General features: G+C 43.9%; 1 protein-coding gene across 2 annotated transcripts in view; it reads left to right on the forward strand.

Annotated features, from left to right (window-relative positions):
- Positions 1–24,667, forward strand: part of LOC139533812 (voltage-dependent calcium channel subunit alpha-2/delta-1-like) — a 206,795-nt gene that overhangs the window by 176,252 nt on the left and 5,876 nt on the right. For both annotated transcript variants that reach the window (XM_071332219.1, XM_071332220.1), the window contains exons 23-36: positions 2,832–2,892; positions 3,490–3,587; positions 6,761–6,842; positions 7,081–7,143; positions 7,699–7,814; positions 8,010–8,081; positions 10,198–10,265; positions 10,348–10,386; positions 10,577–10,648; positions 12,703–12,858; positions 15,354–15,406; positions 15,806–15,861; positions 16,297–16,420; positions 21,371–21,483. In XM_071332219.1, the coding sequence (XP_071188320.1) occupies positions 2,832–2,892; positions 3,490–3,587; positions 6,761–6,842; positions 7,081–7,143; positions 7,699–7,814; positions 8,010–8,081; positions 10,198–10,265; positions 10,348–10,386; positions 10,577–10,648; positions 12,703–12,858; positions 15,354–15,406; positions 15,806–15,861; positions 16,297–16,420; positions 21,371–21,483 (1,173 nt within the window). The remainder of the gene's footprint in view (positions 1–2,831; positions 2,893–3,489; positions 3,588–6,760; positions 6,843–7,080; positions 7,144–7,698; positions 7,815–8,009; positions 8,082–10,197; positions 10,266–10,347; positions 10,387–10,576; positions 10,649–12,702; positions 12,859–15,353; positions 15,407–15,805; positions 15,862–16,296; positions 16,421–21,370; positions 21,484–24,667) is intronic.

The following is a 24,667-nucleotide window of genomic DNA, read 5'->3' on the forward strand; positions in this document are numbered from 1 at the left end:
GGGTAATGAATGTAATTTTTGCAGGGACATGTGGTGTGTGTGGGGGGGGGGGGGGGGGGGGGGGTCGTGTAGTTGCCTCCCTCACTTCCTCCGGAGGTAGTGTGGGAGACATCTCCTAAAGAGAAAATCTAGATCTGTCTCTTTACACTACAGTATCTGTCCTGGACCTAGATTGTGTCGTCAAAGTAGTGTAGTGTAAAGAGGTCCATAGTAGTGTAATGATGTTGTGACGTACAAGAATCTGAGTCATGTAGATAGGGGTCTTATAACTGATTTAGATAGTGTTTGATCACACTGATTCAGCCCCTAGTCTGACCACACACAAGGAGAGCCTTGCATGCGATGCTGCTGCCCAATAGTGAGTGTGTGTATAAGTGTGTATTTTCACGAGCCTCTGTATGCATGTTGTTTATCCCACCTGCCCCAATGGCACTCAGATGTGGCTTTGCACTAACCCTCTAGAGTCTAGCTAGCAGGAAGAACAGAGGGGAGGATGTTTGCATTATTTTAAGGTGAACCCATAAAAGAGAAAGAGATGAGTGTTTGCCCAAAACATGACTGGACGGTTTCTCCCTTTTTTAGTTTCTCTTTTTTAATCATTCAGAGGTTTACAAGCTCGTAAAATAGTAGTCTTAATGGAAGACAGAAACCACCTCGTCCCCACAGAGCACCACCTCTCTCTCTCTCTCTCTCTCTCTCTCTCTCTCTGTCTCCCTCTCTCTCTGTCTCTGTCTCTCTGTCTCTCTCTGTCTCTCTCGGTCTCTCTCTGTCTCTCTCTGTCTCTCTCTGTCTCTCTCTGTCTCTCTCTCTCCTTTTGTGTGCACCAGTATCCTTTGCTATTGTCTCCCCTGTGTGTGGGTGTGTGTCTCATGTGGTCGCTGAGTCACATAACAGACTAACAGTCTACTTTATTGAGAGAGTGGCCATCCAAAACACATTTGGTTGGGGTAGGCTCCATTTAAATTCAGCCAGAACCGCAAGTGATTTGAAATTCCAATTCAAGAATCGAAAAATCCTTATTGACAATAATGACGCTGATTCGATTTGTGATTTCAATTCACTTCCTGGTTTGACTGTCTTGTAATGGTATCGGCTTGCCCAGCCCTGTAACTAAACTCTCCAACCTTTCACCTTTCACCCCTAATTGTACAAATACTGTACAATTGAATATCACTCTAGGTTGCATGTTGACATTCTAAGTGTATGTGATTGCCATGGAACGTTTGCTTTCAACATGGTTTCCACATCTTTCAGTGGAGTTCCCTAAAACATGTCTCTGGTTCATTGAAAATCTGTGTATCTGTGTGTGTCTTTTGTGTTTGTATACATTCATTCACATTCTTAAAGACACTGTAGGTGGAGGCAATCTATGATTTCAAAAAAAGTGACAAAATAAACATGGGGCTGTCATTAATGTCTTTTAAATTAGACTTCATGTAATTGAAGTATTGACGATGTACCAAGAATCTACACATGGACATCATTATTTTCCCACAATTACTACCAAAGACCTCACGTACTAGTCTAAAGTCTAGCCCATGAGGTCATGACGAATACCGCACCACAATATAATAATAATAAGCACCATATTTTAAACAATATCAAGGTAATATCCAAGCAATACAACAGGATTATGTTCCATGATGAATGTCTCTTCTATTCCTTTCCATGGCATTGTCGTATGAATACATTACTCAACACTAATAACCCCATGGATTCATCATTACCACTGTATTACAGTACAGAAAATATGCTGATAATGGTAATTGAAATCAATGCATTGAAAGCAATGCAATGTTATCGCCAGAATGCTCATTTTAAACCACATTGAAGGCCTCTCGTTGTGTGCCCCTTGTAGCTTGATCTGTCAACATTTACATTTTGAGAAGAAACCTTTTGATGGGAGTGCAATATTTTTATTCAAGGCCTCGCTCTGTGAATAAAATATATTGTTGACCTTTGACCCTTGTGGTTTTACCCTGTTTTTTTCTACTTTCCTTCCCTCCTTCCTTCCCTCGTTCACCCATGGGGACGCATCTCTCTTTCACATACTCTCTCTGCGGGGATTTTGTCCACTCCAGGGGATGAGGGCAAGTATTTTTTCTCTCCTCTTGTCTCTCTCCTCCTGTTCTAAGAGTCGTGTCTGTCTGCTGTTTTTCCCAGCATGCATAGGGAAGTCATTCCCACGCCAAGGTTCCATGTTGCCCACACTGTTCATTAGAGATTGTCTCATACTTTCTTCTTCTCTGCTGTGCACTGCTATCCGTAGATTTTTCTAGACCTAGTTCTAGTCACAGTCAACTAAGTATAAACCCTTTACATAGAGTGTATTTCCTGTGTTGTCTTCTATGCTACCTAACCTAGTCTTTACCATAGTATTTACCACCTTTAAGATACAAACTTCTAAGAGCCAAGCTCCTTGGGTGGGGGGGTACGGTCACCCTGTGACGATGGACAGAGGAATGTATACCCCCACCATGCTTTAAAATGAGGAGTTGACAGACAACACTTAACTTACATTCATCAAAGCTGTATCTCTCTATCAGACATGGAGTCATGTGTCTATACAAACTGTGGACCGTCTAGGACTGGGGATTGTCTTCATGATGTCTGAATCACCATGGCCCATCAGTTGGCAGTCTACTATTACAGTCAACAGAAGTCATTTATTCCATCAGCCATGAATCTCATCAGCATCTGTATCAATCAATGGTCATCATGTTAACTTGACATGAGTTATGTGTGATACTCTTCTTCCGGTTCCAAGGGCTGTGTATATGAATGGCACAGAGAGATGTTTGTAGGACTCACAGCTTTCTGCTCTTCTACAGTCTCTGAAAGCCTGCAGGAAGACAAGTTTGAGGAGTATGGATACACTCTCATTGCACCAAGGTAAGAAGAGTGACTGTTCTTTTTAGAAAGGTTTATTTACAGGTAACTGACAAAATAAAGGAAACGCCTGAGTAAATGAGGGATAACAAAGTATATTGACAGCGGGTTCTTTCACACAGGTGTGGTTCCTGAGTTAATTAACATCCCATCATGCTTAGGGTCATGTATAAAAAATGCTGGGCAGGCCATTATTTTGGCTACCATGTCTATGCCCCCATAGGATGACAATACCCCCATCCACAGGGCACGAGTGGTCACTGAATTGTTTGATGAGCATGAAAACCATATGCCATGGCTGTCTCAGTCACCAGATCTCAACCTAATTGAACACTTATGGGAGATTCTGGAGCGGTGCCTGAGACAGCTTTTTCCACCATCAACAAAACACCAAATGATGAAATTTCTGGTGAAAGAATAGTGTCGCATCCCTCCAATAGAGTTCCAGACACTAGTAGAATCTATGACAAGGCGCATTGAAGCTGTTCTGGCTCGTGGTGGCCCAACGCCCTATTAAGACACTTTATGTTGGTGTTTCCTATATTTTTACCTGTACATATAAATGTATAAGATTTGAGTTCGTTTTTTTTCATCCCATAGGGAGTACTGTAAGGATCTGAAGCCGTCTAAAAACAACACAGAGTTCCTGATGGACTTCAACGAGTACATCGACAGGAAGACTCCCAACAACCCACTGTGTGAGTAGCTAAGACCAGGGACAACCAAACACCTTCCCTGGGTTTCTCCCTTCCAACAAAGAGTAGCTAAGACCAGGGACAACCAGACACCTTCCCTAGGTTTCCCCCTTCCAACAAAGAGTAGCTAAGACCAGGAACAACCAGACACCTTCCCTGGGTTTCTCCCTTCCAACAAAGAGTAGCTAAGACCAGGGACAACCAGACACCTTCCCTGAGTTTCTCACTTCCAACAAAGAGTAGCTAAGACCAGGGACAATCAGACACCTTCCCTGGGTTTATCCCTTCCAACGAAGAGTAGCTAAGACCAGGGACAATCGGACACCTTCCCTGGGTTTATCCCTTCCAACGAAGAGTAGCTAATACCAGGGACAACCAGACACCTTCCCTGGGTTTCTCCCTTCCAACAAAGAGTAGCTAAGACCAGGGACAATCGGACACCTTCCCTGGGTTTATCCCTTCCAACGAAGAGTAGCTAAGACCAGGGACAATCGAACACCTTACCTGGGTTTCTCACTTCCAACAAAGAGTGGCTAACACCAGGGACAATTAAAACCTTTCCTATGTTCCCTCTTCCAGCCACTAACCAACCACCATCCATGGGTTAACACTCACTGCTCAGAACTGGTGGTGAATAGATTGAGACATCAGTTACATTTTTACATTATTATTTTTTAACATATATATTACATGTAATGAAGCACTCTGAAATCAATTTTATGATGATCCTTTAATAATGATAATTTAGGCTCAACAAGTTACGTGAAACATTTTGGTTGTTAGACCGTTGTTCAGTGGGCACTAGAACAGCATGGGTCTTGGACAGTATTGATGTCTTCATAGGAGGGCCAACTGAACCTGTTCCCTGGGGTGCCTATAGTGAACCATAGGTCTGGATGTCTGGAGTGACTGCTAGGTGCTATGCAGTCTACTGTATACAGAAGAAAGACAGTCAGGTCTCTCCGTCTGTAGAACCTCTCCCTCCTTGTGTTGGCCTGTTTGATCCTAACTCTAAAAGTCTGACCATCATACGTCTCAGGGAACATGTGTTAGATGCCTCGGCTTTGCCGCAACACACACACAGACACACACACACTCCACCAAGTTATATACCCCCACATACCCCTCCTACTAGTCCAATTACTGTGTGTTTGTGAGAAAGACCAGAACCCCGTCGAGGTGAGAGTGCGAGCGGAGCAATAAAAGGGCCAAATCAGGCCTGCGCGCCGGAGCTTTCAGACCGATGGAGACTGAGTCTCCGACATCTGACCAATGCATTAGCAGTACATCACTCTCTGATATAATAGTAGACGTTAATTACTCGCCTCATTCCTTTCTTTTCCCCCTGAAGTGTTTCCTAGAAATGTAGCAATGTCACTCAAAGCTCATGTTTATTGGTCTGATGTGTTGGTTTGAAAAGTAGTACTCCGCCATCTCAATTGGAAAGATACTCAGTCCTTTTTTCTCTTTCAAGTTTGTCCTAGAAATGCAGCGATGTCTCTCAAAAGTAACGTTTATAAGCTTGATGTGTGGTCTAGTCAGATTTTTACGTTTGAAAAAAGTCACTTGAAACAATCAATTGGAAATAACCCTGTACTACATTTTTTTTACCAAGTCCCCCAATTGGGATATTAGTTCACCGTAATTAGGATATTAGTTCCCTTAATTGTCCATATCTGCTTGGGAGATTGATGGGCATTCTCTGCAGGACTATAGACTGCTGTGTATACAGACCTTGGTGGATGTTTGGCATGGGTGGAGAGTGGGACATTACATGCTTTACTTGTTTAAGCCACTGCAGTGGCGGTGAAGTACATTAGAATTCCTGGCCTGCCTTCAATCAGAGGCCCCTAATGAAAACCACTGGGGCAGGTGGAGGGAACGGAGGGGGGGATAAAGTGTTACACCAGCTGTTTTCTCTGATGTGTGTGTGGTGTGTTGTAAATGCAGGGTTACCGAGTCTCAACGTTAATGGACTGGAGCAGCGAAGGCAACGGGTTCAAAGTGCGGCTCGCGACAAAAAAAACGGTCCCCCTTTGATCGCGTAGTAGTCTGTGTTCAGTTGAGTACGTTTGTGTTGTATTGGTCATGTCGGACGTCTCTGAAATGACTTGTTACATTCCCCCAAACACACTCCAAGTGCACTTCTTTATTAAGTACTAGTTAATGACTTTACCTCATAATAATATGGTGGCTCACGTTACAGACTCACGTTACAGAAGATTCAGAGACTTGTTCTGCTATCATGACAGCATTGGATGACAGCATTGGAGTGCATGACCTCACACACAACTTGGAAAACAAGATGGGAATGTGTTTTCCCATTCTACTCTTTCTATCCATAATCTGATACATCGTCTGATCCATCATCTCTTTATTTTATCCCTCTCTTTCTCTCTCTCTCTCTCTCTCTCTCTCTCTCTCTCTCTCTCTCTCTCTCTCTCTCTCTCTCTCTCTCTCTCTCTCTCTCTCACATTAATCTCTCTGTCACCATCTCTCTCTACCTCTCTCTCATCTTTACCTCCCTCCCTCGCTCTCTCTCTTTCTCTTGGTCTCCCCCTCTCATCCAACTCCTCCCACATTACTCGCTATCTCTCTGTCCCTTCCTCTTTCATCCCTCCATCCCCCTCCTACTATTATATAGATTGAGTCACAGCTTGTGTCCGTGGCTCTCTGACTCACGGTAGGCCTCTTGGTCAGCGTCTCAAAAACCAAAGGCAGGTTGACGTTTATTGTCATGAGTCTTGCCCTGAAGGCAGAACTGAGCAATATCCACTAGCTGGGCTAGCTGCAAAGTCAAAATGTGTGCTTTTTAAAATTTAAGGTTAGGATTAGGCATTAAGTTTAGCAGTGTGGTTAGGGTTAGGTTTACAATCGGATTTGCTGACTTTGTGGCTGTGACAGCTAGTGACCACTCTGCAGAGACGCCTCCAGGTCAAGATTCATGACAATAAATTCCAACCTGCAGACCAAACACACTGCTCTTATTAAGATGACTCAGTTTCATGGCCACAGTCTGAAGGTCAAAGAATAAAGCTAAATTGAATTGAAAAATAACGAAAATCCTCTATACCGACAAAGATCAGATACTGATCACTCAGCAGGCAGGTCAATGGGTTTCAGCCTTCTGTTATTATTGAATCAAGCCCAAGTGATGTTGGTTCCTTGTCTTTCAGGCAACGTGGATCTGGTGAACAGATTGTTGCTGGACGCTGGGATCACGTCAGACCTCGTCAAGCAGTGGAGAGATCAGATGCCGTGAGTCAACCAAACTATGCGCACGAAAGCACACAATCCACACACAAAAGCATCATTCTTGTTTTAATCAAGTAGATTTAACTAAAAGGTTGTGGTTTGTGAAAGTTTATTCCACCTAGCTATGAACACAAACAAGGAAAAACAGATACACATTGTCAGCTTGCATGATTTAAACATAGTAACATGATGCACTGAAGGACTGGATACTTTTGTCATTGTATTTTCCTATTCCTTTCAGACATGGAGTCCTGGCCAGGTTTGTGGCCACTGATGGAGGAATCACTCGCATTTATCCCAAGAGGTATTCCTCAAGTTGATATGTGATGTTTTATCGCTCTATCTCCTTTTCTCTCTCAGCTCTCTCTCTCTCTCGCCTCTCTCAGCTCTCTTCCTCTCTCTCGCTCTCTCTCTCTCTCTCTCTCTCTCTCTCTCTCTCTCTCTCTCTCTCTCTCTCTCTCTCTCTCTCTCTCTGTCTCTCTGTCTCTCTGTCTCTCTGTCTCTCTGTCTCTCTGTCTCTCTCTCTGCTCTCTCTTTCTCTCTCTCTGCTCTCTCTTTCTCTCTCTCTGCTCTCTCTTTCTCTCTCTCTGCTCTCTCTTTCTCTCTCTCTGCTCTCTCTTTCTCTCTCTCTGCTCTCTCTTTCTCTCTCTCTGCTCTCTCTCTCTCTGCTCTCTCTCTCTCTGCTCTTTCTCTCTATACATTGTTCTAATGATGATAACTACCTATAAAGCTTCATGTAGAGCAGTTCAACTTGATCAGTAATTTACATTCAGTATATTATGTTCTGTAGGCATGTTTGCTCACTTGATAAATCTGTAGTATTAATGTTGATGCAGCTGAGTATGTGTGTGTTTTTCAGTGCTGGACTAGACTGGACAGAGGACCCAGAGACGTACGAGTCAAGCTTCTATAAGAGAAGTCTGGACAATGACATCTACATCTTCACACCAACACCCTACCAGGAGGACACCAACAGTAAGTCAAGGGAGTGTGTGTGTGTGTGTGTGTGTGTGTGTGTGTGTGTGTGTGTGTGTGTGTGTGTGTGTGTGTGTGTGTGTGTGTGTGTGTGTGTGTGTGTGTGTGTGTGTGTGTGTGTGTGTGTGTGTGTGTGTGTGTGTGTGTGTGTGTGTGTGTCCTAACTGACCCCTTCTGTTCCCTCTCTTGTCTCAGTGACTGAGGACTCAGTCCTGGTGAGCAGAGCAGTGAACCTGGACATTGATGGAGTCAGACTCAAACCAGCAGGTAAGGACTCTACACACCAGGGTCATCTTTAATTGGGCACACAACCGTAACAATTTTTTAAAACATTTGCAACGGAAAACTGTCCATGTAGTCCCCCTTCAGTGACTTGTTTCTGTCCGAAGAATAAAAGGTTGTGGTGGTTGTTTAGTTCAGACTATAGTGGAACTGTAATGTTGTGGTGGTTGTTTAGTTCAGACTATAGTGGAACTGTAATGTTGTGGTGGTTGTTTAGTTCACACCATAATGGAACTGTAATGTTGTGGTGGTTGTTTAGTTCAGACTATAGTGGAACTGTAATGTTGTGGTGGTTGTTTAGTTCACACCATAATGGAACTGTAATGTTGTGGTGGTTGTTTAGTTCACACCATAATGGAACTGTAATGTTGTGGTGGTTGTTTAGTTCACACCATAATGGAACTGTAATGTTGTGGTGGTTGTTTAGTTCACACCATAATGGAACTGTAATGTTGTGGTGGTTGTTTAGTTCACACCATAGTGGAACTGTAATGTTGTGGTGGTTGTTTAGTTCACACCATAATGGAACTGTAATGTTGTGGTGGTTGTTTAGTTCACACCATAATGGAACTGTAATGTTGTGGTGGTTGTTTAGTTCACACCATAGTGGAACTGTAATGTTGTGGTGGTTGTTTAGTTCACACCATAATGGAACTGTAATGTTGTGGTGGTTGTTTAGTTCACACCATAATGGAACTGTAATGTTGTGGTGGTTGTTTAGTTCACACCATAATGGAACTGTAATGTTGTGGTGGTTGTTTAGTTCACACCATAATGGAACTGTAATCTTGTGGTGGTTGTTTAGTTCAGACTATAGTGGAACTGTAATGTTGTGGTGGTTGTTTAGTTCACACCATAATGGAACTGTAATGTTGTGGTGGTTGTTTAGTTCACACCATAATGGAACTGTAATGTTGTGGTGGTTGTTTAGTTCACACCATAATGGAACTGTAATGTTGTGGTGGTTGTTTAGTTCACACCATAATGGAACTGTAATGTTGTGGTGGTTGTTTAGTTCACACCATAATGGAACTGTAATGTTGTGGGGGTTGTTTAGTTCAGACTATAGTGTAACTGTAATGTTGTGGTGGTTGTTTAGTTCACACCATAATGGAACTGTAATGTTGTGGTGGTTGTTTAGTTCACACCATAATGGAACTGTAATGTTGTGGTGGTTGTTTAGTTCACACCATAATGGAACTGTAATGTTGTGGTGGTTGTTTAGTTCACACCATAATGGAACTGTAATGTTGTGGTGGTTGTTTAGTTCACACCATAATGGAACTGTAATGTTGTGGTGGTTGTTTAGTTCACACCATAATGGAACTGTAATGTTGTGGTGGTTGTTTAGTTCACACCATAGTGGAACTGTAATGTTGTGGTGGTTGCTTAGTTCACACCATAATGGAACTGTAATGTTGTGGTGGTTGTTTAGTTCACACCATAATGGAACTGTAATGTTGTGGTGGTTGTTTAGTTCACACCATAATGGAACTGTAATGTTGTGGTAGTTGTTTAGTTCAGACTATAGTGGAACTGTAATGTTGTGGTGGTTGTTTAGTTCACACCATAATGGAACTGTAATGTTGTGGTGGTTGTTTAGTTCAGACCATAGTGGAACTGTAATGTTGTGCTGGTTGTGGTGGTTGTTTAGTTCACACCATAATGGAACTGTAATGTTGTGGTGGTTGTTTAGTTCACACCATAGTGGAACTGTAATGTTGTGGTGGTTGTTTAGTTCACACCATAGTGGAACTGTAATGTTGTGCTGGTTGTTTAGTTCACACCATAATGGAACTGTAATGTTGTGCTGGTTGTGGTGGTTGTTTAGTTCAGACCATAGTGGAACTGTAATGTTGTGGTGGTTGTTTAGTTCACACCATAATGGAACTGTAATGTTGTGGTGGTTGTTTAGTTCAGACCATAGTGGAACTGTAATGTTGTGGTGGTTGTTTAGTTCACACCATAATGGAACTGTAATGTTGTGGTGGTTGTTTAGTTCAGACCATAGTGGAACTGTAATGTTGTGGTGGTTGTTTAGTTCACACCATAGTGGAACTGTAATGTTGTGCTGGTTGTGTGGTTGTGTGGTTGATTGCAGTTGTGGGAGTGAAACTGGACATCAGTACCTGGATGACCAACTTCATCAATGCTACTCTGAAGATGAACGTAAGTAGATTAACATTATTTCATAATGACTCTTAATTAACTCTTTATGTCTGAAATTAAAACCGTTTCTTGTCTCCTACAGTGTAAGGACGAGATCTGTGGTTGTCAGAGGAATGATGAGGTAAGATAATTTGATTGATTATACAGTTATATTAAATACGATTATTTGATTGGCGATAGAATTTTAAGACAAATACAAGTATTAAATTAAAGATGACTTGATTAAGCATGCAAATAATGATTGAGAATTATCCAATTCTACCTCCCCCTATATGATGATGGTTTATCCCATTATCTCTATATGATTCCAGCATGTGGACTGTGTCATCCTGGATGATGGGGGATTCCTAGTCATGGCCAATCGGGATGAATACATCGGTCAGGTGAGTCACTCTCATCCAACTCTTATTCCATTGATATTACCTTGTTCAGCCCTACTCAACCCATAGTCAACACTGGCCCAACTCAAATCAACCTGATCCCGAACTAAGTTTACCCAACATGTCCCAACCTTATACAACCTAACCCCATGTGCACTTCAACTTCAACCCACTCAAACCCTATCTGAACCTAACTTCACCATACCCCCCCCCACACACACACACACACACTACACCCAGTGTGGGCCCCTTACCCTACCACTTGAATAAATGTTTTTCATGCTGCCCAGGCTGCAGGCCCCAATCAGGGTGTGCGCTGGATAAATCAGTCCCCTTTAGATGTTTGGCAGGAGCACTAAAAGACTAGGGTTCCTTGTTTGGAGAAGGCCGCTCGACCCTAAATCATGTTTCCTACAGGAGGTACGGCTCTCCCTCTCCAGGGGGTCCTGGCGGGTCCCAGCCGACAGATCTGTGACTGTTAATTCATTATTTGTGTTATTCTACAGGGAAAGGGGAGACAGGTTTTTATAGAAGCATTGATTTATATTTCCTTGTGACAGACGTGGTGAGCCATAACCAACTCTTTCTCAGAATCTTGGGGTTTCAGGGTCCAAAATGAGGGGAGCGGTGTGATTTTGGGGTCGTTCACCGCGACCTTGCATAGCGGAAGAGGAAGGCGTTTTTTTTGTTCTTGCAGACACACACACACACACTATCACGTACGCTTGCTCTGACGTACGCACATACACACGCACACTCACATAAAGTGCTATCACACCGAAGGGGTGTCTAGACGTGCCATGACCACTTCCTCCATGTTTATTTAGGCTTCCTGGTATACTGTGTTAATTTGATTCAACTGAATCCCGCTGCTACATATCAGCTGGGTGAGCCAGGGGTGATTTTCTGACTGTGTGTGATTGTGTGCGTGCGCGGGAGTACATGTGTGGGAGTGTGTGTGTGTGTGTGAGAGCACATTCATGTGTGCGTGTGTTTTAAAAACGTGTGTGTGTCCGAGTGGTCATGAGAGCTGAGATGACTTCACCCAGATTAAAGCCTTTGGGTTTTTATCTCCTCAACAACAACATGCTAAGGAAATCCTTTTTCAAATGGTGAGCCGCACTAGCCTATCAGAGGGGGTCATTTCTGGACTGGTCAGTCCTGGACAGGATTTTTACTCAAATCACCTGGGTTATACTCTGAGTGTACAAAACATTAGGAACACCTGCTCTTTCCATGACAGACTGACCAGGTCAATCCAGGTGAAATCTATGATCCCTTATTGATGTCACCTGTTAAATCCACTTCAATCGGTGTAGATGAAGGGGAGGAGACAGATTAAATGTGTGCCATTCAGAGGGTGAATGGGCAAGTCAAAATATTTAAGTGCCTTTGAATGGGGTATGGTAGTAGGTGCCAGACGCACCGATTTGAGTGTGTCGCGTGTGTCAACAATGATGGTCCAACACCCAAAGGACATCCAGTCCACTTGACACAACTGTGGGAAGCATTGGCATCAACATGGGCCAGCATCCCTGTGGAACGCATTCGGCACCTTATAGTCCTTATAGTACCGACGAATTGAGGCTGTTCTGAGGGCAAAAGGAGGTACAATTCAATATTAGGAAGTTGCTCTTAATGTTTTATACACTCAGTGTATATCCGTCAATTATAAAGAGTGGCAGGTAGCCTAGTGGTTAGAGCTTTGGGCCAGTAACCAAAAGGTGGTTGGTTCAAATACCTGAACCAATAAGGTGAAAAATCTGCCGATGTGCCCTTGAGCAAGGCACTTAACCCTAATTTCTCCAGGGGCGCCGTACTACTATGGCCGACCCTTCAGAACAACACACCTATCTGTTTTATTTGTATTTATTTTCATAAATGTTATTATAAATGTTTATATGGGCACTGGGAACCCACAGGTGGTCGCAGATGTGTTGTGTGTGTGTGAACGGCCAATGTATCTGCCTCAATCTGTATGTGTTCATGTGCATAAGTGTCTGTTCTGCGTCCATTGGCTCTTACATGTGCAATGCGCTTGCACATCCCCCCTACAGATCGGCCAGTTCTTCGGGATGATCGACCCTATCCTCATGGTCAACCTGGTCAACATGTCTCTGTTCACGCTCAACAAGACATACGACTACCAGTCGGTCTGCGACCCCAAGAGGGAGAGCAAGGGGTCCGCGGCGGGCCTGCGCTCAGTCTACGTGGTGAGTTACATAAGCCAGAGACACACACACATACACACATACACACACACCGTCACCAGAGGAACGGAAATAACCATAAATACAGATTAGACGGACACCAGGGGAAATGCGGGGTAACGAGTAAGAGCCGTTTGAGCAGTTAAAGGCCTGAAAATAATGGATTAGTCAGAGTAATGTCTTTGGGTAACACTTGGAGTGGACTGAGTGTTAGGTAGCTCTAAGACTATTTTTAAGCTGTTGTAATATAGGATCTTAAAGGGGTAGTGAACATTTTGAATAACAAGCCACAGAATTGTAGTTTAAAGTAATGGTTCACTCTAAAATCAAAACTTGTCAGATGTTTTTAGATGTCAAACGTAGTCTAAGATCAAGGTGATATGTCTCAAGCCATTTGTTGTATAGATCTGGTTATTTGATAAGGTGATAAGTCCATGTTTAAAGCCATTTGTTGTGTAGATCTGGCTATTTGATAAGGTGATAAGTCCATGTTTAAAGCCATTTGTTGTGTAGATCAGGCTATTTGTGCGCGTCTTTCCCATTCGTTTGAGGCAATCTAATTTAAGGTATATACATACACATGTACAATCTTAATTTGGCTAGGAAATGTTAATTAAAAAAACAAACATTTATTTAACCTTTATTTAACCAGGTAGGCTAGTTGAGAACAAGTTCTCATTTGCAACTGCGACCTGGCCAAGATAAAGCAAAGCAGTTCGACACATACAACAACACAGAGTTACACATGGAATAAACAAACATACAGTCAATAATACTCAATAATACAGTAGAAAAGTCTATATACAGTATGTGCAAATGATGTAGGATAAGGGAGGTAAGGCAATAAATAGGCCATGGTGGCGAAGTAATTACAATATAGCAATTAAACACTGGAATGGTAGATGTGCAGAAGATGAATGTGCAAGTAGAGATACTGGGGTGCAAAGGAGCAAGATAAATAAATAAATACAGTATGGTGATGAGGTAGTTGGATGGGCTGTTTACAGATGCAGTGATCTGTGAGCTGCTCTGACAGCTGGTGCTTAAAGCTAGTGAGGGAGATATGAGTCTCCAGCTTCAGTGATGTTTGCAGTTCGTTCCAGTTATTGGCAGCAGAGAATTGGAAGGAAAGGCGGCCAAAGGAAGAATTGGCTTTGGGGGTGACCAGTGAGATATACCTGCTGGAGCGCGTGCTACGGGTGGGTGCTGCTATGGTGACCAGTGAGCTGAGATAAGGCGGGGCTTTACCTAGCAGAGACTTGTAGATGACCTGAAGCCAGTGCGTTTGGCGACAAGAATGAAGCGAGGGCCAGCCAACGAGCGCGAACAGGTCGCAGTGGTGGGCAGTATATGGGGCTTTGGTGACAAAACGGATGGCACTGTGATAGACTGCATCCAATTTGTTGAGTAGAGTGTTGGAGTCTATTTTGTAAATGACATCGCTGAAGTCGAGGATCGGTAGGATGGTCAGTTTTACGAGGGTATGTTTGGCAGCATGAGTGAAGGATGCTTTGTTGCGAAATAGGAAGCCGATTTTAGATTTAATTTTGGATTGGATATGCTTAATGTGAGTCTGGAAGGCGAGTTTATTTGTTAATCCTGCAGCAACAGGACATGTGGATTATAATTAATGGACATTTTTGTAGTGGTTGATACATTTTTCGTTAGGACATATCAAGTCTGAAATTTTGTAGAAATTAGAAGCCTTATAAACCTACCTAATTTGCAATGGAAAATTCTCTGCAACAAACTGTTGATCAAATTAAGATAGCACATCTAAAGCTGGATCTACACAACCAACAACTTTTGTGGTCTGTAGTCTTCTGACACACTTTTGGAGTGATCTATCACTTTAATTTAATGTCATTTACAGAATTATTTAGGTTGATGTTGGTTCTAGATTTGTATCATACGTTTGTATCAATTAACAGACTTTGATCTACATTTTCATCGTTACTCACAAATAGATGTTGACTACAAATTTAGATCAAAGATGTAGATAATAGCTTTGGATTGGAATTTGATATGACTTTTAACATGGTTAGTTAGCTCCCCTTGATGACCAAACTCTATCAACCTGGAAAGAAAGGACACAGGCCTGAGTCACTAGACCAGAGCATTGCATGCTAACCATAATCAAAACAACATGGCTGTTCTTTCAGTCAAACCGAAACCTACTTGTTGTTCCTTTTCACTTTGTAGATTTACACTAGCATCTGTTGTGGTGGGCTCTGTGCTAATTCCCTTCCAAAATCTTGTCTGGCTCGTCTGAGTCGGTGTCCGTGCGCTTGGCAAATGCCTCGGCTCGAGACTCGCTTTGCCAGCACAATCAGGATGTTTAGAAAAGGTTTAAGCCCAAGTTTAAAATGTGCTGTTTTACATGGAATGTTTAGTTATTGGGAGTTGTTTCGATTACCTGAAGTTACGCTTGGGCTTCACCATGTGAAAATATGTTTTGCAATGTGTTTTGTAATACCCAACCTTTTTGTCCCTTGCAGCCCACCATAGCAGACATTTTGAACGTTGGATGGTTAGCATCAGCAGCAGCCTGGTGAGACCCAACTCTTGGTTCTTTAACACTGTTCCCAGTGCAGATGTAAAGATACAGAGGCAGTCTGTGGGCCATCTGTGTAAGCATTCTACAGGTCCCAGAGCACTTTGTTTACACTAGCTCGCCTTCTGTCCTGATTTCATTAGCTGTGTGTCTTACAATATGTCCAATAAAATTAGATTTGTTTACACACTGTCATATTTTTCCACACAAAGGCTTTTTGATTATGACATTTGCGGTTCCTTCGCTAAAAGCCAATAAACTCGCCATCTGAATGGAAATCTGTAAGAAATGTGGGTTGTGATGATACAGTATGTGAGTATTTATCCTGTCACGGACAGAAGATTTGTTGGATGTTCGGTCAAGAGGTAATAATTTGTGTACTTTGATTCCCTACAGGTCGATACTACAACAGTTGTTGGTTAGCATAGCGTTCCCTAATTTCCTGCACGCAGGTGAGATTTCCGACTCTTCTAAAACATTTTTTAAAATTAGGTTGTTAAGTATGATCCCATATAAATTACGTTGTAATAAAATGCCCTTTTCTATTTCGCATGACGGGCCCTTAATAAAAAGTATTGACGCTGTTGTTATGAAAGCAATGACGGTATTCTCAGAGCATGGCAAGTTATTCATCAAGCAATGATGAGCTATGCCAGGAATATTAATTGAGAAATAACATTGTTCAAATGTAGATGGATTTCTGTATGTTTTGGCTACCAGAGCAACTGAACAGTAACTTGTCTTCTCAGAACTTGAGAATGTACACGGTGTTTTCTATGGACATAACCCATACCTTGCTGGATCCTTGACAATCTGTTTGTTTGTTTGTGTGCGTGTGTGTTGTGCGTGTGTGCTGCATTTGTGTGTGCGTGCTGTGTGTTCCACAGCGGACACTGATGACGAAATACCTGACATGTCCAAGGAGAGCTGTATCACGGAGCAGACTCAATACTTCTATGACAACGAGGAAAAGTCCTTCAGAGGAACGCTAGACTGTGAAAACTGCTCCAGGTGAGAGCTGTCAGTCACTGCAACCTATTTTACACACTCCAGGGTCCTTTTTTTAATGGGTAGGCACTACCTAAACTTGTCCAATAACAACATAGAATTCCATTTTCCATTGCAAAACGTTTTGGTATGGCGTACCCAACTGAACATAACCTTGGTAAAACCTCATGGACAATGTTCCCTGTAAACTCCTCTGGGACTGCAACGCAGAACACAAGATGGAACTTCACTCAACATTCTAGTTCTCTCCTTTAGTTAATACTATCAACATTTCCCTTTAATGTGGGAATTGTGATCAAATCAATACAATATTACCCACTTTCAGTGAAACATACCGAAACAAAATGAACTATGCAAGAGATGTTCTTGTAGGAAGAGCGCATTGGAGTAGGATTCTATTGCATTGACAGGCACGACTCCGGTCCATACTCCACACTCTATTCTACGGTGCGGCATAACCAATCAGAACTGCAGTAGGCGTATATGCAAATAGACCTTTGCCATATATGGATCTGTGCCGTTCACTTTCAACTGGACTGTGCTTAGCATGAGAGGTTGGGAGTGGATACGCTTGTTTTGAGATCAAAGCATCATTTGTCTGATTCTCTGTAATAATGGTATGGGAATAAAAATGCATTTTATTTTGTTAGGTGGTTTCTTGCATCAAACAACACATTTTCAGTCACCTTGTCTGAAGGACAAGTGGATAAACAGGTTAATGTCAAGTCCTGCATGTTTTTTTCTCCAAAAGTCTCATGGAATGTAGGCCTAAATTAAACACCACACATTGGCTGCTACTGTAGGCTGAATGATAGAACAGCTATTTCCATGTTAAAATATTATGGGATGCATTTTCTCCATTGTTTTTGATGGTAGACCACTCTGATAGGCCTACATTATGATCAAATAGCCACAGTAGCCTACTTAGCCACTGTTATAACTGTAACTGAAAGCAGGTACAGCCTCAGTGTTCACAGTAAACACACACCAGATGTTGCACTGAAAGTTTGCGCTCTGCAGACCTGAAATGTGCTCAGTGCCGAAAGAAATTAGAGGGATCATTGCTCGTCACACTTATTATATATGAACCCACCAAGAGCCAAGTACAACTCTACCTCAATAGAATAAATGATTATATGTGGCTCAGTGGGGAAAAAGCACTGGCTGATTGCTATCAGGCCTGCTCTAAACCAGCTGTGCAGATTCAAGACAGTGGAATGTGCTTGGCCCATATTACCTCTGACAGTTTAGTTCCAATAATAGGGCATAGGATCCTATCTAAAGATGGTGCGGCCATACAATTGGTTTTAATGACTGTGGATACATCTGAAATGGCAATGTGGTAGGACACTACTTTTGGCCAGGCTGGAAGGCACAGTGGGTTGAATGTTGGACGCAAAGAATCTTGGGAATCAGAGCCCCTCATTTGAATACAAGCACCTCCACCCCACCACATAGCTAAATCACTGAGACTACAAACAACTTCTTCACACAGGTTATGTGCGATTTCATTCTAAAGTACTCTTGTTATATAGTCTTGGTGTGCTCTGCTAGTGGTCTGCTAGTGGTCTGCTAGTGGTCTGCTAGTGGTCTGTTAGTGGTCTGCTAGTGTTCTGCTAGTGGTCTGCTAGTGGTCTGCTAGTGCTCTGCTAGTGCTCTGCTAGTGGTCTGCTAGTGGTCTGCTAGTGCTCTGCTAGTGCTCTGCTAGTGTTCTGCTAGTGGTCTGCTAGTGGTCTGCTAGTGGTCTGCTAGTGGTCTGCTAGTGCTCTGCTAGTGGTCTGCTAGTGCTCTGCTAGTGGTCTGCTAGTGGTCTGCTAGTGCTCTGCTAGTGCTCTGCTAGTGCTCTGCTAGTGGTCTGCTAGTGCTCTGCTAGTGGTCTGCTAGTGGTCTGCTAGTGCTCTGCTAGTGCTCTGCTAGTGCTCTGCTAGTGGTCTGCTAGTGGTCTGCTAGTGCTCTGCTAGTGGTCTGCTAGTGCTCTGCTAGTGGTCTGCTAGTGGTCTGCTAGTGCTGCTAGTGGTCTGCTAGTGGTCTGCTAGTGGTCTGCTAGTGGTCTGCTAGTGGTCTGCTAGTGGTCTGCTAGTGCTCTGCTAGTGGTCTGCTAGTGCTCTGCTAGTGCTCTGCTAGTGCTCTGCTAGTGGTCTGCTAGTGGTCTGCTAGTGGTTTGCTAGTGGTCTGCTAGTGGTCTGCTAGTGCTCTGCTAGTGGTCTGCTAGTGGTCTGCTAGAGGTCTGCTAGTGGTCTGCTAGTGCTCTGCTAGTGGTTTGCTAGTGGTCTGCTAGTGGTCTGCTAGTGCTCTGCTAGTGGTCTGCTAGTGGTCTGCTAGTGGTCTGCTAGTGGTCTGCTAGTGGTTTGCTAGTGGTCTGCTAGTGCTCTGCTAGTGCTCTGCTAGTGGTCTGCTAGTGCTCTGCTAGTGGTCTGCTAGTGCTCTGCTAGTGGTCTGCTAGTGCTCTGCTAGTGGTCTGCTAGTGCTCTGCTAGTGCTCTGCTAGTGGTCTGCTAGTGGTCTGCTAGTGCTCTGCTAGTGGTCTGCTAGTGCTCTGCTAGTGCTCTGCTAGTGCTCTGCTAGTGGTCTGCTAGTGCTCTGCTAGTGGTCTGCTAGTGCTCTGCTAGTGGTCTGCTAGTGGTCTGCTAGTGTCTGCTAGTGGTCTGCTAGTGGTCTGCTAGTGGTCTGCTAGTGCTCTGCTAGTGGTCTGCTAGTGGTCTGCTAGAGGTCTGCTAGTGGTCTGCTAGTGCTCTGCTAGTGGTTTGCTAGTGGTCTGCTAGTGGTCTGCTAGTGCTCTGCTAGTGGTCTGCTAGTGGTCTGCTAGTGGTTTGCTAGTGGTCTGCTAGTGGTCTGCTAGTGCTCTGCTAGTGGTCTGCTAGTGGTCTACTAGTGGTCTACTAGTGGTTTGCTAGTGGTCTGCTATAGGTCTGCTAGTGCTCTGCTAGTGCTCTGCTAGTGGTCTGCTAGTGGTCTGCTAGTGGTCTGCTAGTGCTCTGCTAGTGGTCTGCTAGTGGTCTGCTAGTGGTCTGCTAGTGCTCTGCTAGTGCTCTGCTAGTGCTCTGCTAGTGGTCTGCTAGTGCTCTGCTAGTGCTCTGCTAGTGCTCTGCTAGTGCTGCTAATGGTCTGCTATTGGTCTGCTAGTGCTCTGCTAGTGGTCTGCTAGTGCTGCTAGAGGTCTGCTAGTGGTCTGCTAGTGCTCTGCTAGTGCTCTGCTAGTGGTCTGCTAGTGCTCTGCTAGTGCTGCTAATGGTCTGCTATTGGTCTGCTAGTGCTCTGCTAGTGGTCTGCTAGTGCTCTGCTAGTGCTCTGCTAGTGGTCTGCTAGTGCTCTGCTAGTGGTCTGCTAGTGCTCTGCTAGTGCTCTGCTAGTGGTCTGCTAGTGCTCTGCTAGTGCTCTGCTAGTGGTCTGCTAGTGGTCTGCTAGTGCTCTGCTAGTGCTCTGCTAGTGCTCTGCTAGTGCTGCTAATGGTCTGCTAGTGGTCTGCTAGTGCTCTGCTAGTGCTCTGCTAGTGCTCTGCTAGTGCTCTGCTAGTGGTCTGCTAGTGCTCTGCTAGTGGTCTGCTAGTGGTCTGCTAGTGGTCTGCTAGTGCTCTGCTAGTGGTCTGCTAGTGCTCTGCTAGTGGTCTGCTAGTGGTCTGCTAGTGCTCTGCTAGTGCTCTGCTAGTGGTCTGCTAGTGGTCTGCTAGTGTTCTGCTAGTGGTCTGCTAGTGGTCTGCTAGTGGTCTGCTAGTGCTCTGCTAGTGGTCTGCTAGTGCTCTGCTAGTGCTCTGCTAGTGGTCTGCTAGTGCTCTGCTAGTGGTCTGCTAGTGCTCTGCTAGTGGTCTGCTAGTGCTCTGCTAGTGGTCTGCTAGTGCTCTGCTAGTGGTCTGCTAGTGCTCTGCTAGTGCTCTGCTAGTGCTCTGCTAGTGGTCTGCTAGTGCTCTGCTAGTGGTCTGCTAGTGCTCTGCTAGTGGTCTGCTAGTGCTCTGCTAGTGCCCTGCTAGTGCTCTGCTAGTGGTCTGCTAGTGGTCTGCTAGTGCTCTGCTAGAGGTCTGCTAGTGCTCTGCTAGTGGTCTGCTAGTGCTCTGCTAGTGGTCTGCTAGTGGTCTGCTAGTGGTCTGTTAGTGGTCTGCTAGTGCTCTGCTAGTGGTCTGCAATAGTCTGCTAGTGGTCTGCTAGTGCTGCTAGTGGTCTGCTAGTGCTCTGCTAGTGCTCTGCTAGTGGTCTGCTAGTGGTCTGCTAGTGCTGCTAGTGCAATTGCACTCAACCGAATAAATCCGGCACTCTAATGACAAAGTGGAGTCCCCTGGGCCGAGGAGGTAGTAAACTCCACATGCCTTAAAGGTGAGGTACAGTCAGTATGCTGCAAGGCAGACCACAATTTTGGCGGTGCGTTTGCTGTTTTAAGGCTCCCTCGTGCTGTCTAATGGGGTGCCTGCCGCACTGTGTTGCTGTGCATTAGCTTCACGTACGTCTCCAGTTAACAACCACCATAAAGAAGGTCACTTTCTGTCCAAACTCAAACCTATGGTCTGCTATGGTCTGCTATGGTCCGCTATGGTCCGCTATGGTCTGCTATGGTCCGCTATGGTCCGCTATGGTCCGCTATGGTCCGCTATGGTCCGCTATGGTCCGCTATGGTCTGCTATGGTCTGAGGCCGGTGTAATTTAGGACTAGAGCTTGGACCATATATCAGCAGACAGTGTTGCCCTCACACCGACCCTTCAAGGTTGGATGCAGCTTATGTTTGGTAGGTAGACTCAAATCAACTCATTCAGACAATTATGTTTTCATTGGAACATACGGGTATTTCACTTGAAATATGAAATATAATTAGATTCCGGGAATCTTCCAACCGGGATTTCTGGAAAACATGTAAACATTAGGGAAAGTTTCAGGAATTTTTCAACCGTAGTATTGTAGTACCCAGTCTTTCCCAATGCCAGACTGTCTCATGGCATGTCCTCTGTGTCTCGTTTCTGTCTCGATCCAGGATGTTCCATGCTGAGAAGCTGTGGAAGACCAACCTGGTGTTCGTCATCGCCGACGCCAAGCTCACCTGCATGTCATGTGACCACAAGCCCTTAATACAGGCCGAGCAGCCTTGTATCCTTTAAACATACAGTCAATAGAGCACTAACGTTTCATATTGTAATATAGTAGTAATATATTCATGTCTAGTGTAGTTCATCTGTACTACTTACAGTCTGTTGGTTCTAGTTTACTGGTCTTTGTATATACAGTGACTCTTCTTAAAATAATCACATCTAACTAGATTATTATTTTGTTAATTATTAAAAGGTGTACAGTTGTAAAAGTAAGTTGTACAGGCTTTTTTCTTTTATCCTACTGGTCCCTATATTCTTAACTTTTACAAGCAGAGTACAATATGTTTCATATTCCACAATGGATCAGAACTTCCTCTATGGCTAAGTGAAACTCAGACCTGTACTTACTGACTGGCTTCTCTCTCTGTTACAGATGAACCAAACTCAGACCTATACTGACTGGCTTCTCGCTCTCTGTGGCAGATGTACCAAAATCAGACCTGTACTGACTCAGTCTCCTGTCTCTCTCTATAGCAGATGTACCAAAATCAGACCTGTACTGACTCAGTCTCCTGTCTCTCTCTATGGCAGATTAACCAAACGCAGACTTGTACTGACTCAGTCTCCTGTCTCTCTCTATGGCAGATTAACCAAACTCAGACCTGTACTGACTCAGTCTCCTGTCTCTCTCTGTGGCAGATGAACCAAACTCAGACCTATACTGACTGGCTTCTCGCTCTCTGTGGCAGATGTACCAAAATCAGACCTGTACTGACTCAGTCTCCTGTCTCTCTCTATAGCAGATTAACCTAATTCAGACCTGTACTGACTCAGTCTCCTGTCTCTCTCTATGGCAGGTGAACCAAACTCAGACTTGTACTAACTCTGTCTCCTGTCTCTCTCTATGGCAGATGAACCAAACTCAGACTTGTACTGACTCAGTCTCCTGTCTCCCTCTATGGCAGATGAACCAAACTCAGACTTGTACTGACTCAGTCTCCTGTCTCTCTCTATGGCAGATTAACCAAACGCAGACTTGTACTGACTCAGTCTCCTGTCTCTCTCTATGGCAGATTAACCAAACGCAGACTTGTACTGACTCAGTCTCCTGTCTCTCTCTATGGCAGATGAACCAAACTCAGACCTGTACTGACTCAGTCTCCTGTCTCTCTCTGTGGCAGATGATAGTGAAGGCTAATCCACTCTGAAAGGCTTACAATCAAATCCATCATATCCCCTCCAACACCCCAGGGCTGTAGCCAATTATGCAAGGAACCTAATGAAAATTCACATAAATTCAAAATGGCAGCCAAAAGGGTTTCAGATGAGGCTATTTGATTTGCTCCAAAAATGACGTGGTTTTTCCATGTCTTTCTGAAAGCATCTGTTCCGATTGTTCTTTCACATTCAGATTAGTGTTATGGCTTGATATTTAATTTGATATGGTCATTTACTAGTTGCTTTCATTCACTTCTATCCACTTCTATCCAAAGTGGATAGTGATACCGATTGGGTATGTGTGGCCACAATGTGGGTTACACACAGCCATAGAGATACAATTTTTATTTTATTTTATTTATTTCACCTTTATTTAACCAGGTAGGCAAATTGAGAACACGTTCTCATTTACAATTGCGACCTGGCCAAGATAAAGCAAAGCAGTTCGACACATACAACAACACATAGTTACACATGGAGTAAAACAAACATACAGTCAATAATACAGTGAAAAATAAGTCTATATACAATGTGAGCAAGTGAGGTGAGATAAAGGAGGTGAAGGCTAACAAAATATATATATAAATAAATAAAAATATAAAAAGGTATGTAATAGTGTTACAATGTAATAGTGTTACATTTAATTCTGTGCCCACAATATCTGGTGATGCAAGAACTGCACTGAACAAAAATATAAACGCAACATGCAAACATTTAAAAGATTTTACTGAGTTGCAGTTCATATCAGGAAATAAGTCAATTGAAATGAATTCATAAGGTCCCTAATCTATGGATTTCACATGACCGGGAATACAGATATGCATATGTTGGTCACAGATACCTTTAAAAAAAAAAAAAAGTAGGGGCGTGGATCAGAAAACCAGTCAGTATCTGGTGTGACCACCGTTTGCCTCATGCAGCACGACACATCTCCTTCGCATAGAGTTGATCAGGCTGTTGATTGTGGCCTGTGGAATGTTGTCCCACTCCTCTTCAATGACTGTGCAAAGTTGCTGGATATTGGCGGAAACTGTAACACACTGTCGTACACGTCGATCCAGAGCATCCCAAACATGATCAATGGGTGACATGTCTGGTGAGTATGCAGGCCATGGAAAAACTAGGACATTTTCAGCTTCCAGGAATTGTGTACAGATCCTTGCGACATGGGGCCGTGCATTATTATGCTGTAACATGAGGTGATGGCGGGTGATGAATGGCACGACAATGGGCCTCAGGATCTCGTCACCGTATCTCTGTGTATTCAAATTGCCATCGATAAAATGCAATTGTGCTCGTTGTCCATAGCTTGAGCCTTCCCATACCATAACCCCACCTCCACCATTGGGCACTCTGTTCACAACGTTAACATCAACAAACATCAGTCTGCTATCTGCCCGGTACAGTTGAAACCGGTATTCATCTGTGAAGAACCCACTTCTCCAGCGAGCCAGTGGCCATCGAAGGTGAGCCTTTGCCCACTGAAGTCAGTTACAACGCTGAACTGCAGTCAGGTCAAGACCCTGGTGAGGACGACGAGAACGCAGATGAGCTTCCCTGAGACGGTTTCTGACAGTTTGTGCAGAAAGTCTTCGCTTATTCAAACCCACAGTTTCATCAGCTGTCCGGGTGGCTGGTCTCAGACGATCCCGCAGGTGAAGAAGCCGGATGTGGAGGTCCTGGGCTTGGCGTGGTGGTTACATGTGGTCTGCGATTGTGAGGCCGGTTGGACGTACTGCCAAATTCTCTAAAACAAAGTTTAAAGCGGCTCATTGTAGATTTAATAAACATTACATTTTCTGAAAACAGCTCTTGTGTACATTCCTGCAGTCATCATGACAGTTGCACGCTTCCTCAACTTGAGATATCTGTGGCATTGTTGTGTGGCAAAACTGCACATATTAGAGTGGCCTTTTATTGTCCCCAGCACTAAGTGCACCTGTGTAATGATCATGCTGTTTAATCAGCTTCTTGATATGCCACACTTGTCAGATTAATAGATTATCTTGGCAGAGGAGAAATGC

This window comes from Salvelinus alpinus, chromosome 11 (genome assembly GCF_045679555.1).
Source record: "Salvelinus alpinus chromosome 11, SLU_Salpinus.1, whole genome shotgun sequence".
NCBI classification, from domain to species: Eukaryota; Metazoa; Chordata; class Actinopteri; order Salmoniformes; family Salmonidae; genus Salvelinus; species Salvelinus alpinus.